This window comes from Sinocyclocheilus anshuiensis, unplaced genomic scaffold, assembly GCF_001515605.1.
Source record: "Sinocyclocheilus anshuiensis isolate Anshui unplaced genomic scaffold, SAMN03320099.WGS_v1.1 scaffold26, whole genome shotgun sequence".
Lineage (NCBI taxonomy): Eukaryota > Metazoa > Chordata > Actinopteri > Cypriniformes > Cyprinidae > Sinocyclocheilus > Sinocyclocheilus anshuiensis.
The window spans coordinates 662,063-675,170 of NW_015544143.1; the positions used below are offsets into that span (position 1 = coordinate 662,063).

Here is a 13,108-nt window from a genome sequence, read left to right on the forward strand (position 1 = left end):
ACACACACACACACACACACACACACACACATACACACAACACACACACACTAAACTAAAACTGGATTAATTTTGTCTGCTTGCCTTGTTATTTAACAGTACATCCAGGTTGTATATTTCAAGGTATAATTAACCAAATTAAGTGCAAAAGAACTGATGATTTTACAAAATAGTCCAATATTAGAACTATGTTCATAACATTTCTAGCTTTCTTCTTCTCAGAAGTCTTTCGCCTTGCACACTTAGACACCCTGCTAAGAAAGGCCATGGTGCGATTGTCCTTAGAAAAGCTTCCATATATTCATGTAAATTTGTGATGGATGATGGAAAAATAATTGTTTTCTATATTAAAATGTTACCCTTTCAATGTCTTGTTAAAGAATTACAACTAATTTCACCATCTCATTTTGTGACCATAAAAGCATGGGATTATGACAAAAATCATAGCTCTCAATGATAAATGGTAATGCAAAAAAAAATTCAAGTTCTTCCAAGTTTTCAGCTGACCTACAGAACACAAAAGGAGCTTAAAGAAATCAATGATATTTTTTTCAAACCACAAACATCAGGGGAGAAAACTAAGGTAGATCATAATATGCGAACAGCACTCTCATACAGTTCAAATAGAATGTTTTCATATTATAAAAGGTTTATGATTTTGATAAGTGGTTAAAAAAATGGTTATACCACTAAGAGGAGCGGTCATCGTGTGGACTTCCATCTGAGTTCTCAGTCTCTCCCTCTGATATGGCCTGCATTGGGGCAGTGTACAGCCGACTCCGCGTGCTATAGCGACTGCTATTTGCTGCAGGTGGAATTCTGGAACGTCCCTGTCTGGAGGCAGCTGACATGGTAAGTGTTTTTGGAGAGAATACTTCACTGTTGGCCTTAGGGAATTGGCTTAGAAGTGGATCGCCACTGCTAGTGGAATCCTGTAGGAGTGAGGGGGGCTCCTCTGGGTAACTTGCAGCCTCTAATAGCAGCTCTCCTTGAGTCTTGGGTGTGATGGGGCTCTTGAGGATCTCCGTAGCAGACATGCGGTAACTCGAGTCTGAGCGACTACCCTTCTTTAGCAGCAGGAGTTTGAACTCCTCACTGGATGTACTGGACTTTTTGGCACTCCTGTAGATGGGTCCTGAGGCTCGTTGGGAGCTGTTTGAAGGGATTGAGGCAGCTGGGGTGACCGGGCATACAGTAGGATTGCTGACAGGAGCGGTTGCAGGTGCTACACCAGGCCGACTTTTTCCACTCATCTCCCCGGAGTCTTTACGTCCCAGCACTTTCCTTTTAGATCTGCAATAATTTGGTTGACAGTGTACTTCGTCACATAAAAATACAACAAGTGTTTAACACTTCCTGTATGGCAGAATCAGTTTTCATGATTGAATGCAATGTCATCCAATGTCATCACCAAAACCATATGACATATAGAACATGAGAATGAGACACAAAATGGTGCACTGGAATGTAAAACAATCGTGCTTACCTGTGTATCATGGCAAACAGATCTTCAGTTGTGCGTAGTTTATTGGGGGATGGGAAAACATTATCATCATCAGGTTTAGAGTCATCAGTCAAAGGAGAGGTTGAATTGTCACTGGGAGTTGATTCTGTCAACATGCAAAGCATTCATACAAGAAGTTATGCATTCAACAGCTTCAATGTGAAATCAGTCCAGTAAAAATGTATGTTAGTCGTGCTACAGTAATATTATGTGAATTAGAGGTTGACCAATATATTAGTTTTACTGATTGATCAGCTCCTATAGTTCCTGTTTGGAATAGCGGCCTCTAGAGGTGAAATAAAAACAATTACAGACGCTGCATGGAGTTTGTTTTGTCATGTAGCTACTGTACAGTATGTCAGACACAAGGTATGTTTACTGTAGTCGTTATCATTACCTACAGTCATGGTACAATAAACCAATCACATTTGTCAAGTTGTTTTTTTTAACAGGACAATTACCCTTGCTGAAGTAGTCCTCTGTGTCCGGGGTCGACCCTTCTTCCCTTATGTCCTGTGAGGCACTTCTGGTTGTGACACCTGATGTCTCATAATCCTCTTCTCGGACTTGTACATCGCTGATTGTGTAAGTGTGCGATGCCTCTTGAGTTGAAACAGGCACTTTGTCAGGACTGTTGCACAGTACAAAATTGCTCCTCTGTATTTCACTGTAAGCAGGGGGTGGCATTGTGCTGGCCAAACACACAGGATGTGCTGAAGGGTCTGGCCGCAATAGTTGATTTAGATCTTGTTTTAGTCTCTCTGGTGACAATGTCAGTTGCACATCTGGATACATTCTGCTGTCTTGTTCTTGCTCGCGACCTTGAGATGACCTTGTTGAAGAGTCTTCTTTTTTAGGAGTAGGGTCTACAGGAGTTCTGAAAGCAGTCATTGCCCAGTAAGTACCAGGACCAAGCCTTTCCTGCCTCACTTTCACTTCCTCCTGGGAAAGAACAACATTTTCCACAAGTGGAACCTGTGATTCACAGAGCTGTGCCACAGGGGGTTTGTAGGCTGGTGGTTTCCTGTTGTGCCTGTTGCTAGAGGATGGGGTATCAGTTATTATTGTGGGACACTTGGGACGAGTTACTGGATTTGCACTGGCCAGATCATACCCTTGTTTTCCTCCAGCTGTTCTACCAATAGATTGCAGTTGAACTGATCTAAGAACAGTTGGAGTGATGGCCAAATGGGCTGAGCTGGTTACTGTGCTTGTTGCACACTCTGAAGTAGAAGCTGCAGATGCAGTGCGAGCCTCTGCAGCAGCAGAAGCAGCAGCTGCATTGCGAGCTTCTGCAGCAGCAGCTGCAGCTATGGCAGCTTTCTGCTTATTCTGGTGTAGGATGTGCATCTGATTTCTGTGGGGAAAGTGCTTGCTGTGAAGAGCACTTAGGTCGAGGTGACTGGGCGGTATGGCATGGATGTCAGTTTCCCTCCTGGAGGAAATGCCTGGGTTTCGGACTGAAAGCTGTGGCTGTTGTAGGGAACAAAGTGAGGACTTCCTTTCAGGGACTTTGGGTTTCCTTTTGCCACTGGATGGAGAAAGGGGCCCTGGGAAGAAAGCTGAAGGGAAGGAAGATGTAGGTGTTTCAGATTGACTAGAATATCCACTGGAAGGGGATGCCAAGCCTACCAGCTTTTCAGGGGAAGCCAGCTTGAACTCACCTTCAGGTGGAGGAAGAGTTGGGGAAGTAGGTCTGGACCTGGGTTCACAGGCTTGCATTTCTGCACATTCTGGTAACTTGATGCATTCAATAACAGTTGTACCTGTAGCAGTGCTCGAGTTGGACAGAGACCGGTAAGAGTCATTTGATTTCAAGTCATTGTGGAGCCAGAGGTCTGCATAGTCTGCTTGCACAGCACCTTCATCCTTGAATGAATGTGTGTCAGAGGAACTGAATGGAGAGGAGCAGTCAAGTATGTCCCTGACGTTCTCCACTCCCCATGTGCCAAGTGACTCAAGACCTGGAGTCTCAAGGTGCCCTGCAGAACCAGCCAAGTCCAGCTGCAATTTCATCTCTCTGGAAGACAAGGGCAGTGGCAACTCGCAAGTAATCTTTGGTTCGTTCTGCTCTAGAATGTTCACACCACTGCTTGTTTCCTTTAATGAAGAGCTACGTTTTGGTGGGTGTGGCTTGGCCTTTGTTTTTTTTAAGGAGAGACATGGTCTGCCGAGTGTCCTGGTGGCTCTGTACTCTGACTGAGGGAATTCACCCATGCCAGGTGCTACATTTCCACTTGGGCCACAGTCAGGGTCAATGGCTGCATAGTTGTAGTAGCTTCTGCTATCCTTAACACCACCATCAAAATGCATGGAGGAATAGAATCCTTCAGTGTCAACGATGTAGTGCATCTCAGATTTCCTAGCGGATACTTGGTCACTGAAGCTCTCGTAAGTTTCCCCACTAGAATAACTGGGGCAGCTGATGCCACTCTCATCCTCTCTGGAATGCTTTGGGCTGAAGTCTTGGGGGCAGGGCTGATCTTGCTGGTCCTGGGCGCAGTTCCACTCACCATCACTAGCAGTGCTGACCCCTGCATCATCCATCTGATCAGTAGCCGATGAGGTAAAAGAATTGGATCGTTGCCCCTGTCCTTGTGGCTTGTCAATGTGGTAGGGATCAATTATGAAGCCAGTGGTGTCATCAATGACATGGGATCCATTATTGAGGGAGAGTTCCGAATCACAGTGTGAGGATCCAGTCAGGGGAGGAGAGGCAGCAGGTGGTAGAGTTTCAGATGTCTGTGATGGGCAAGTGGAGCTGCTTCCACTCCAGTTGCCACTTGAGGACTGGTGATCCTCTTTATGGTCCATCTGGCTGCCAAGCACTCCTGTAGTGGAGGCAGAGTGGATGGGGCTGCTGAAAGTATCAGAGCTGGAGGAAATCTCACAGCTCCCCATGTCAACTTTGCGTGGGAGCCTGGATCTGCCTCTCTCAATCCATGTGTGGTCAGGGCTCTCTGAATGCTGCATATGCTTGAGACTTCCAAACTGTAGCTCTGGCATGGCCTGGTCATCAGTACTTTCTTCCTCATCCTTTGGAATTCTCTGTCCTGGACCTGGTAGGAAGTCTTCGGTTTCATATGAAGAGAGTTCTTCATCTTCATCTTCATCATCATCATCATCATCATCATCACTGTCATCTTGATCCTCATCCAGAAGCCGGCCACCCTCACGTGGTAGGCTTCTAGAACGAACACGAGTGGCTGATGCTGCAGCATACACAGTATCAGAGCGATCTGGCAGGGAGGTGATGTTTCCAGTGGAGTGTGAGAGAGAAGCTGGAATTCCCTGACCTCTCTGGGCACGGATACGCCTCCGGGATGGAGCTGCAATCAAGAAGTCATCTGTCTGACAGCCAGAGTCCTTGGTGTGCAATACCCGACCACTCAGGGAGAGCTCCTCATGCCATAGTGACTTGTGTGGGTTGGCATGGATGATAACTGTTCTCTCTCTAGCCACAGGTGATTCATCAGAATCTACAAGTAAATCAGAAAACTAATAATTAAACTAAAACTATATGAGGATAACATTTAAAAAAAATTGATATGCAGATGTTAAATGAACAGATTTTTTTTTTTTTTTAAAGTTGCTTTGATGAACTTGAACTTTAGATGGAAATTATCAGCTGGGAATACCCATGTCTTGTTGAACACGTTTGGGGATGCCAGTTATCGTTTTTCGCCTCCTGAGTTTTCGACGTCTCTGTAGAACCGACTGTGAGTGAACAAGAGAGCAGCGAGCACTGGCTTCTCTGTCAAATCCAACACCTGTGAAGAAAAATAACAGACCCTCAGAACTAGTTAAGCATATGTCATGGATTCCCTTAGTGGGAATAAAAGTTGGTGATATGTTCCACAAAATCAAATTATTTTGGTCTTTGATGCAATAATTTTACATATATATTGTTATAATATATTATACAATATATTGTTGGTGTTTTTAGTTTGTATTGAATCTGAAGTAATGTTGCTTACCAGAAACATTTATTGGAATTATACAGGATGGAATTACTTGAGAGTCATTCTTTATTCTCTCTTCTGGCGTGGGAAGAGGCAGGGCTTTGGACCAGTTGGTCTGTTTGTCCAAGATGGTAGGTACATTGGGAACAGGACATTTAGGCCTATGGCTCATCACTGGCAATTGGCCATCTGTTTCTGTGTTGGTTCCAGCCTAATATGGGATGATGTTAGAACTGTTACTGTTGCTGTATTCAGAACAAGACTGATGATTTAAGATGACAATCCAAATACACAGCCTGCAAACACACTTTTGAATGTAAAGATACAATTTTATCTACAGGATCACAAGCTTTATACAGTGGCCCCAAAAACCTTCAGACACTTTTGGAGTCACACTTAATGTATGAATTCCACTGCACTAGAAATATACAACAAATATACAAAATAGCAAACCAAGTGGCAACTGATGGTTAAAGGGACAAGCAAGTGTTTGGTTATCTACTGTACATTCTTCAAAATATCTTTTTTTCCATTCAACACAAGAAAAAAACTCATACAGGTTTGGAACAAGTCAAGGGTGAGTAAATGAGTAAACAGAATATTAAATTTTGGGTAAGCTACCCTTTTAATTTTTTGTGCCCTCAAAACTAACTTAGTTATCCAATTAAGACATTCAAACATTTGAATGAGGTTTAAGTGTCCAAATACTTTTTGGGACCAACTGTATTAAGTATAGGCATGGGCCGGTATGTGATTTCGACGGTATGATAACCTTAAGCAAAAATATCACAGTTTCACGGTATTGCAATTACAGCTCTAAAATTACTTTTTAAATGTCTGGGTAAAAAACAACTTTTTTCCCCCATTGAACACAATATATTTTTATTTGATCTGCATTTTAATCATGATCCAAACAAAGATGATACATACATGTAGCATGAACCGTTTCTGATTTAAATTAAATAGTATAATTTTATAATAACCAAATTTGAAGTAAAAACAGAATATTCTGACTAGATTTGTGAAAGTATACTACATAAACAATGCCTGCACAAAACCGAAACAGCAGAGGGGCTGAATGAAAATGAAAATTCACTCTCTGACACCAAGTGACGCTTATGGAACAGCAGCGAAACAGCGTTTCCTTTGTTACCTGTGTAAACAAAGCAGCGCTGCACTTATAAACACTATTATTTTCTCCTCTTTGCATCCGTCTTCAGTGTCTCTGGCCTCTGTTAACGGCCATTTACAGACTTCGTAATATTTCTACACAAATGACATTTTGGAAAATGATTGCAATGCCATTTGTGCAAGTCCAGAACAAAGATCCGCTGAAATAAAACAAACACACGGCTGGTTGTCGATCGCTTAAAGGGATAGTTCACCGAAAAATGAAAATTCTGTCATTAATTACTCACCCTCATGTCGTTTCAAACCCGTAAGACCTTCGTTCATTTTCGGAACACAAATTAAGATATGTTTGATGGAATCTGAGAGCTGTCTGACCCTGCATAGACAGCAATACAACTGAAATGTTCCCAAGTCCAGAGACGTAGCAATGAGAGCGGTAAAATAATCCATGTGACATCAGGGGTTCAACCATAATTTTACGAAGCTACGAGAATACTTTTTGTGCGCAAAAGAAAAAAAAAAACAAACTTTATTCAACAATTCGTCTCCTCCCCTGTAGCGCCATTTTGGAGAGTATCAGCTGGACATAAACAACGTATGCTGTTCTGTGTCAGCTGCGTCACGCCGGATCTGTTTCCTACGTTGTTGTGATTTGATCTTGATCTCGTAGCTTTGTAAAATTACGGTTGAACCCCTGATGTCACATGGATTATTTTACCGATCTCCTTGCTACGTCTCTGGACTTGGGAACATTTCAGTTGTATTGCTGTCTATGCAGGATCAGACAGCTCTCAGATTCCATCAAAAATATCTTAATTTGTGTTCCGAAGATGAATGAAGGTCTTACGGGTTTGAAACGACATGAGGGTGAGTAATTAATGACAGAGTTTTAATTTTTGGGTGCACTAACCCTTTAAGTTCCAGGGGTTCACCTCCTTTGGCCATCTAACACACAGGTGACTGACTGCTCACACCAACAGGAGGTGGAAGGGTTGTGTTACTCTCTGCGCTGCACACAACCTGAGGGATTCCTACACTTTTAGTCTTTGACAAGACATAAAAAACAATGCATACCGCAGGAACAGTATAACGGGAAATTTGAGTAGTTTTGAAACTGTGACATTTTCAAATCGCGGTATGCCTTGATACCGGTAATCGGCCCATACCTAATTAAGTAGAGTATGTAATTATGTATGTACCTAATCTACATACATACATGTATTGCCAAAATCCCATTTTTCTGTGTTGACGAGAAATGCAGCATTGGTTATGAGGCAGAAGACACGAGAGAATGAAGGAGAATAAATAAATAAAAGAATCAAACACAGGCAAAGAGACAGAATGATTTTTTTCCATGGCTGCATGCAAATATATAAAATAATGTCTTTCATGAAGGCCAAGTGGCACCCTAGGGAGTAAATAAGCCAGAAAGGAAATCCATGGAAAAATCTTGAAATAAATCACAAAAAGCAGTGGAGTAGTATTCAATGTCAAGCAAGAACTAGAAAAAATGGTCCTACTATATCAGATCTCTCTGTGATATTCCAAATGCAGTATATCATATATTTTAATATATTTATTATGTATTATATTTGTTGTCCCAGATAATACTGAGCTGCCCCACTTAACATGGTGCCATTTAACAAATGGTATTAATGATTTACACAGTAGCATATTCCTTAACTGATTCTGCCTATAAATACAAACACATCCTTATGGAGTAATTTACTTCATTATCATCAGGATTTACTCTGATGATGTTATCAGCAATATCAAATATAAATCTTTGCAGATTTTTTGCAAAAAAGATACAACAAACTGGCTTAAACCCCATGAACAGACATTAAATATTTACATCTGGAGAAAGTCTTGTTCTAGCCTACACGTTAAGCCAAGGAGAAACAGAAATGGTTAGGAGTTAGAGTTAACAATCAGTCTTTAATGGGGCAAAATACCTTTCTAATCCAGGGAATGAAGTAACAACACTGAACAGGGGAGGAGGAACGGGAGCGCTGATACTAAAATTAAAAGATGGAAAACATAACTAAACAAATATAAAAAAAATGTACTTGTTAAATCAAAATAAATGTCTGATGGGATGTTTCTGTGGTGTCCATGGTGTGCACATGCTGTCAGGGAACAGGGTGACATGCACACACAAAACAACATAGACATGCTCTCTTTTGGAACTGTTTTCTATGAGGAACGTTGAACCACTGAGATGTATGTGGTTCAACTCTGCAACATACATGCTGAAATGAAAGGCTATACTTTGATGGAGAAGGAATTTACTACATTTTATTGTTATGGAAGGAGTTTAATCAGTCTGGCATGGTCTTGGTACCTGTACTTAAAAAAAAATAGATCAGGAGTCCTGTTTTCACATTTCAAACAAATTATGTCATTTACCTTTCTGAGAACGGGTTTGAATTCAGCCTCTTTGGCTGGTCTCTCCTGCAGCAGTTAAATGCAATAAACAAAACAGATGAAGATCCCAGAATACCTTTCACCACCTTTAAAATCACATGCTGCTGCCCATTTTACTCTTGTGCATGTTACCTTATGAAAACATTTAAAGATGTAAAAATGAATACATGTATAAAATGAAAAAAAAAAAAAAACTAATTATAAATAACCTCTTCATTCCAAACACTACACTGGACAAACTTTTTTATATTTTATTGCTCTATGGCAACATTATGTTGTCAAGCCAACTTCTGTGTGTTTCTACACAACTCATAGTTGATACAGCTGACTTGTTGGTCAGCTTATAACTAAAACCAGTATGTCAGAATGACACTCAAATCTCTCCTCTGATGTTTTTTATGTTTTTTTCCCCTTCACATGATCCCATCTCTCTATCTGAAATAGGTTTTTAGGTTCATTATTATGGAGGGTTACTATGATGTCAAGGAAGATACTTCCCAGCATACTGAGCGTTTTGACTTAGTCAATCAGTCAAACCAAAAATTATTCAAACACCAGATATAATTTTTTATATATTTTTTTACTAGTGGGTGAAGGACACTATAGTTCATTTATGTAAGTGAGTATAGCAAAATAAAATGTGTCATATTATACCCAAAAATTCTTCATACAGTAAAATTGATAAAAAATTGGGGACCAAAAATTATTCAGGCACTTTGACCTTGCTTAAGTGTTATCTGACATTATCAAGATGAATTTGTTCTGACACAGTTTAACTCTGAGTTCTTGACATATTTTATTACCATTTTCTAAACTATAATGAATAAACTGTGACAATGTGTGAAATGTTGAAGGTGTCTGAATACATTTTGGTTTGACTGTAAGCAGCATTTTACACTGTGCACTTATGCACTGATACTTAAAAAAAAGCATGCATTATTGATTATTACGTAAATATTTTATCTATACTATTTAAAATGTTAGTTCAATATTTTACATTCAGTTAAAAAGCACAAGAAATAAATAAAATACTGGACACTGAATGTAAAAAACAAAACAAAAAAAAACAGAATTCAAAATATATTTCGATGGGATGGTATCACAGAGAACGTCCACAAAATACAAGCAAACAGATCCGCTTTACCTTCCTCTGGATAGTTTTCACATCACTCTCTCTAATGCTCCTCTCCTGGTGTGTGTGGCAGGAGAGAGTGCTAGTTTAGGCCAAAAATATCTTTTTATAGTTTTATAGTTATAGTTTATGTTTTAAGATAAACATTTCTGGAACTGGGTTAGATCACCACTTGACATTTCACACAAAATCTGGGTCCTGAAGCAAAACCCGCTGAGAACCACTGATGTTTGGACCTCCTCTACATGAGTGGAGATTAAATGTTATGTTCTTACCAGGCGTGAGTGTCGGCCCCTCTGCTCCCGCCTTCTGAGTTTGTGAGTTGAAGGGAAGGTTGGCATGGGCGGGGCCACAGATATCGATATGGTGACCCGACCACGCTCTCTGCTGGTTGAACGCTGACGCTGCTGCTGGTCTGTATAGTACACACACACACAGACACACACACAGACACAGACACAGACACAGACACAGACACAGACACACACACACACACACACACTTCAGTTGGCTGAGCTATTTTAGTCTAAACTAAAGTATGAATTATAGCAGCTTCAGTTTTATAACATGTACAGACTGCCAACTGCTAACTAAATTGTTCATGTGCAGAAGGCCTCTAATGTTTTTGTTGAATACTGACGATGTACAATCAATGTTCTGGTCACATTTTATGTGTAACTGATGGAAGTAAAATTGATTCAAGGGGAAAATATAAATTATGCTAGATGGTTCACACTAAACTTGAGGCAATGCCAGATCAAATTTCATAATTCAAACACAAGGTGGCAGTATGAATCAGAAGTTCAACCACAAACTCCCCTAATATCTGCCTCTAAAGGCATTTTACAGTGATGTGTGAAATTTTCCTTTTCTTTCTTAGATACATATATATATATATATATATTCACACGTATTTTAAGTCAAATTTACAGCTTCAAACTCAAACACATTTCCAGGTAGACTCAGGAACCTGATAGATGTTTAGACAGATTGAGGGCTACATATAAACACTTTATTGATCCCTGAGGGGAACTCCAGGATCATAATTCTCATCTATCTTGAGCTGTCACTTCTCTACGCTGATCTATCACCATTGTGGCCCTGGGCAGATCACTGAACCACAACTTTTGTGATATAAGATATGTTTGGATGAAAAGAATTATAAAAATCAAACGGTACTGTGGTTTGGAACCAAAAAATATAGGCCCAGAAACCTGACTCAGTACCTCTTTGCAATGCCCGCAGGTTGAGCTTGGCATGTTGGTGTAACTCCTCCAGACATGGTGGCCGTGTACAAGTGTGGAACAGATTGTGTTGTTGATGCCATGGAGCCTGATAGTGGGATGTCAGTTTACTCTCAATGTCCAGATTTGATAAGGCTAGAGAGAAAGACAAAGAAATGACAAGGTCAGAAATCTGGAATGTGTACAGGATTTTTATTCAAACTTCTAGCAATTAAGAATCCACTAAGAATAGAATAAGATCCTACTGGACAGAGTGAAATTTCTACATCCTTTTTCTTTAATGCTTATATGATTCTATTGAATATTACGTAATCTCTATCAGAACCCATTGTAGTTGTGTTGGAATTAACTCTTGCTGTTGGACAGGTAATGGGAACGGTGTGTTCTAAAAGAACTACATTATTTTGTATTATGTTGGAATCCTTGAGGACATTTCCATGAGAAGGAATAGAATAGATTCCAAATTACATAAATTCCAAAAAGGAATACTATTTAAACCAATGAATAGAAATATACGTTACTGTTCAGAACTTTTAAAGAAATAAGTACTTTTATTCAACAAGGATGCATTCAATTTAAATATCAAATAAATGTCTTTATTTTAAAGTTTCTATTTATTCATCAAAGTATCCTGAAAAAACAACAACAACAATAATACATGTGTTTGGAGCACAAAATCAGCATTTTAGAACAATATTCTGAAGCATTATTTGACACTGAGGACTGGATTAATGACTGCTGAAAATTCAGCTTTGCATCAAAGGTATAAATTACATTTTAAAATATATTCAAAGAGAAAACTTATTTTAAATTGTAAAAATGTTTTAAATGATTGGTGTATTACTGATTTTCATCAAATAATGCAGCCTGGAGGTGCTTAGGACACTTTCTAGAACATTTTTAAAACTCTTACCCAAACTTTTGAGCATTAGTGTATATTTCCATATTCATTCACTGTAATCAATGTTATGTATTACAAGACAACAAATGTCATTCTAGGGAGACAAAGGTGAAAGACAACTTCATTAGTATTTCTCCCTCTATCTTTTTTCTCTTTTCCCCAGCATCCTGTCTCCTCCTCTCCTCTATAAAGGAGCATCTGCCCATCAGTATTCAATGCACAGTGGTCCCCTTGAACTATCCAGAGTCATCTGTATCCAAGCAACCCTTCATATCTAATTTACAATGAATTAGCAAATCCTTATCAGGCCGTGATCAGCAAAATAATAACAGAAATGCATTACCTGTCTTAGAAGACCACAAAGAAAAGGGTGGAGATTAATGATGATTGACGCTTAGAAAAACATTGGATTCTATTGCAACAAATCCTTTGTTGTATGTAATTGGAACAAAAGCCAAAGGACATATTACTTGAGAGTGTAATACAAAACAGAAGTGGCTTCACAAGGAAGGGTATGGGAATATTTTTTTCTTAGACTCAGGTTTTCTGAGAGGATACCGCAAATGGGGTCTTATATTTCTGAAAGCTATGGCTATATATGATTCAGACAATTCAGGCTGACAGTCAGAAAGGAAACATTTTAGTACTTATTAACCATGAGGTAAACCATGACAATAGCCACGTCTATTGGTTTGACAGAACTGAATACATACAAGGCCTCTCTCGCTCACACACACACACACACACACGCACGCGCGCGCGCGCACGCACGCACGCACGCACGCACGCACGCACGCACGCACACAC

At 39.9% G+C, this 13,108-nt stretch overlaps 1 protein-coding gene across 6 annotated transcripts in view; it reads right to left on the reverse strand.

The window, feature by feature from the left end:
• Nucleotides 1-563: 563 nt before the first annotated feature.
• The window catches only part of LOC107695078 (Nance-Horan syndrome protein-like), a 54,991-nt gene continuing 42,446 nt past the window's right edge, over nucleotides 564-13,108 (reverse strand). Inside the window, exons 2-11 of one of the 6 annotated variants that reach the window (XM_016494874.1) lie at nucleotides 11,383-11,535; nucleotides 10,432-10,571; nucleotides 10,169-10,213; nucleotides 9,007-9,051; nucleotides 8,553-8,615; nucleotides 5,482-5,677; nucleotides 5,143-5,274; nucleotides 1,966-4,983; nucleotides 1,487-1,610; nucleotides 564-1,293 (exon numbers count right to left, since the gene is read on the reverse strand). In XM_016494874.1, coding sequence (XP_016350360.1) covers nucleotides 690-1,293; nucleotides 1,487-1,610; nucleotides 1,966-4,983; nucleotides 5,143-5,274; nucleotides 5,482-5,677; nucleotides 8,553-8,615; nucleotides 9,007-9,051; nucleotides 10,169-10,213; nucleotides 10,432-10,571; nucleotides 11,383-11,535 — 4,520 coding nt within the window. In that variant the 3' untranslated portion in view covers nucleotides 564-689. Of the gene's footprint in view, nucleotides 1,294-1,486; nucleotides 1,611-1,965; nucleotides 4,984-5,142; nucleotides 5,275-5,481; nucleotides 5,678-7,813; nucleotides 7,838-8,552; nucleotides 8,616-9,006; nucleotides 9,052-10,168; nucleotides 10,214-10,431; nucleotides 10,572-11,382; nucleotides 11,536-13,108 lie in introns of all 6 variants that reach the window. The other 5 variants (XM_016494878.1, XM_016494876.1, XM_016494877.1 and 2 more) reach the window with 5 other exon arrangements.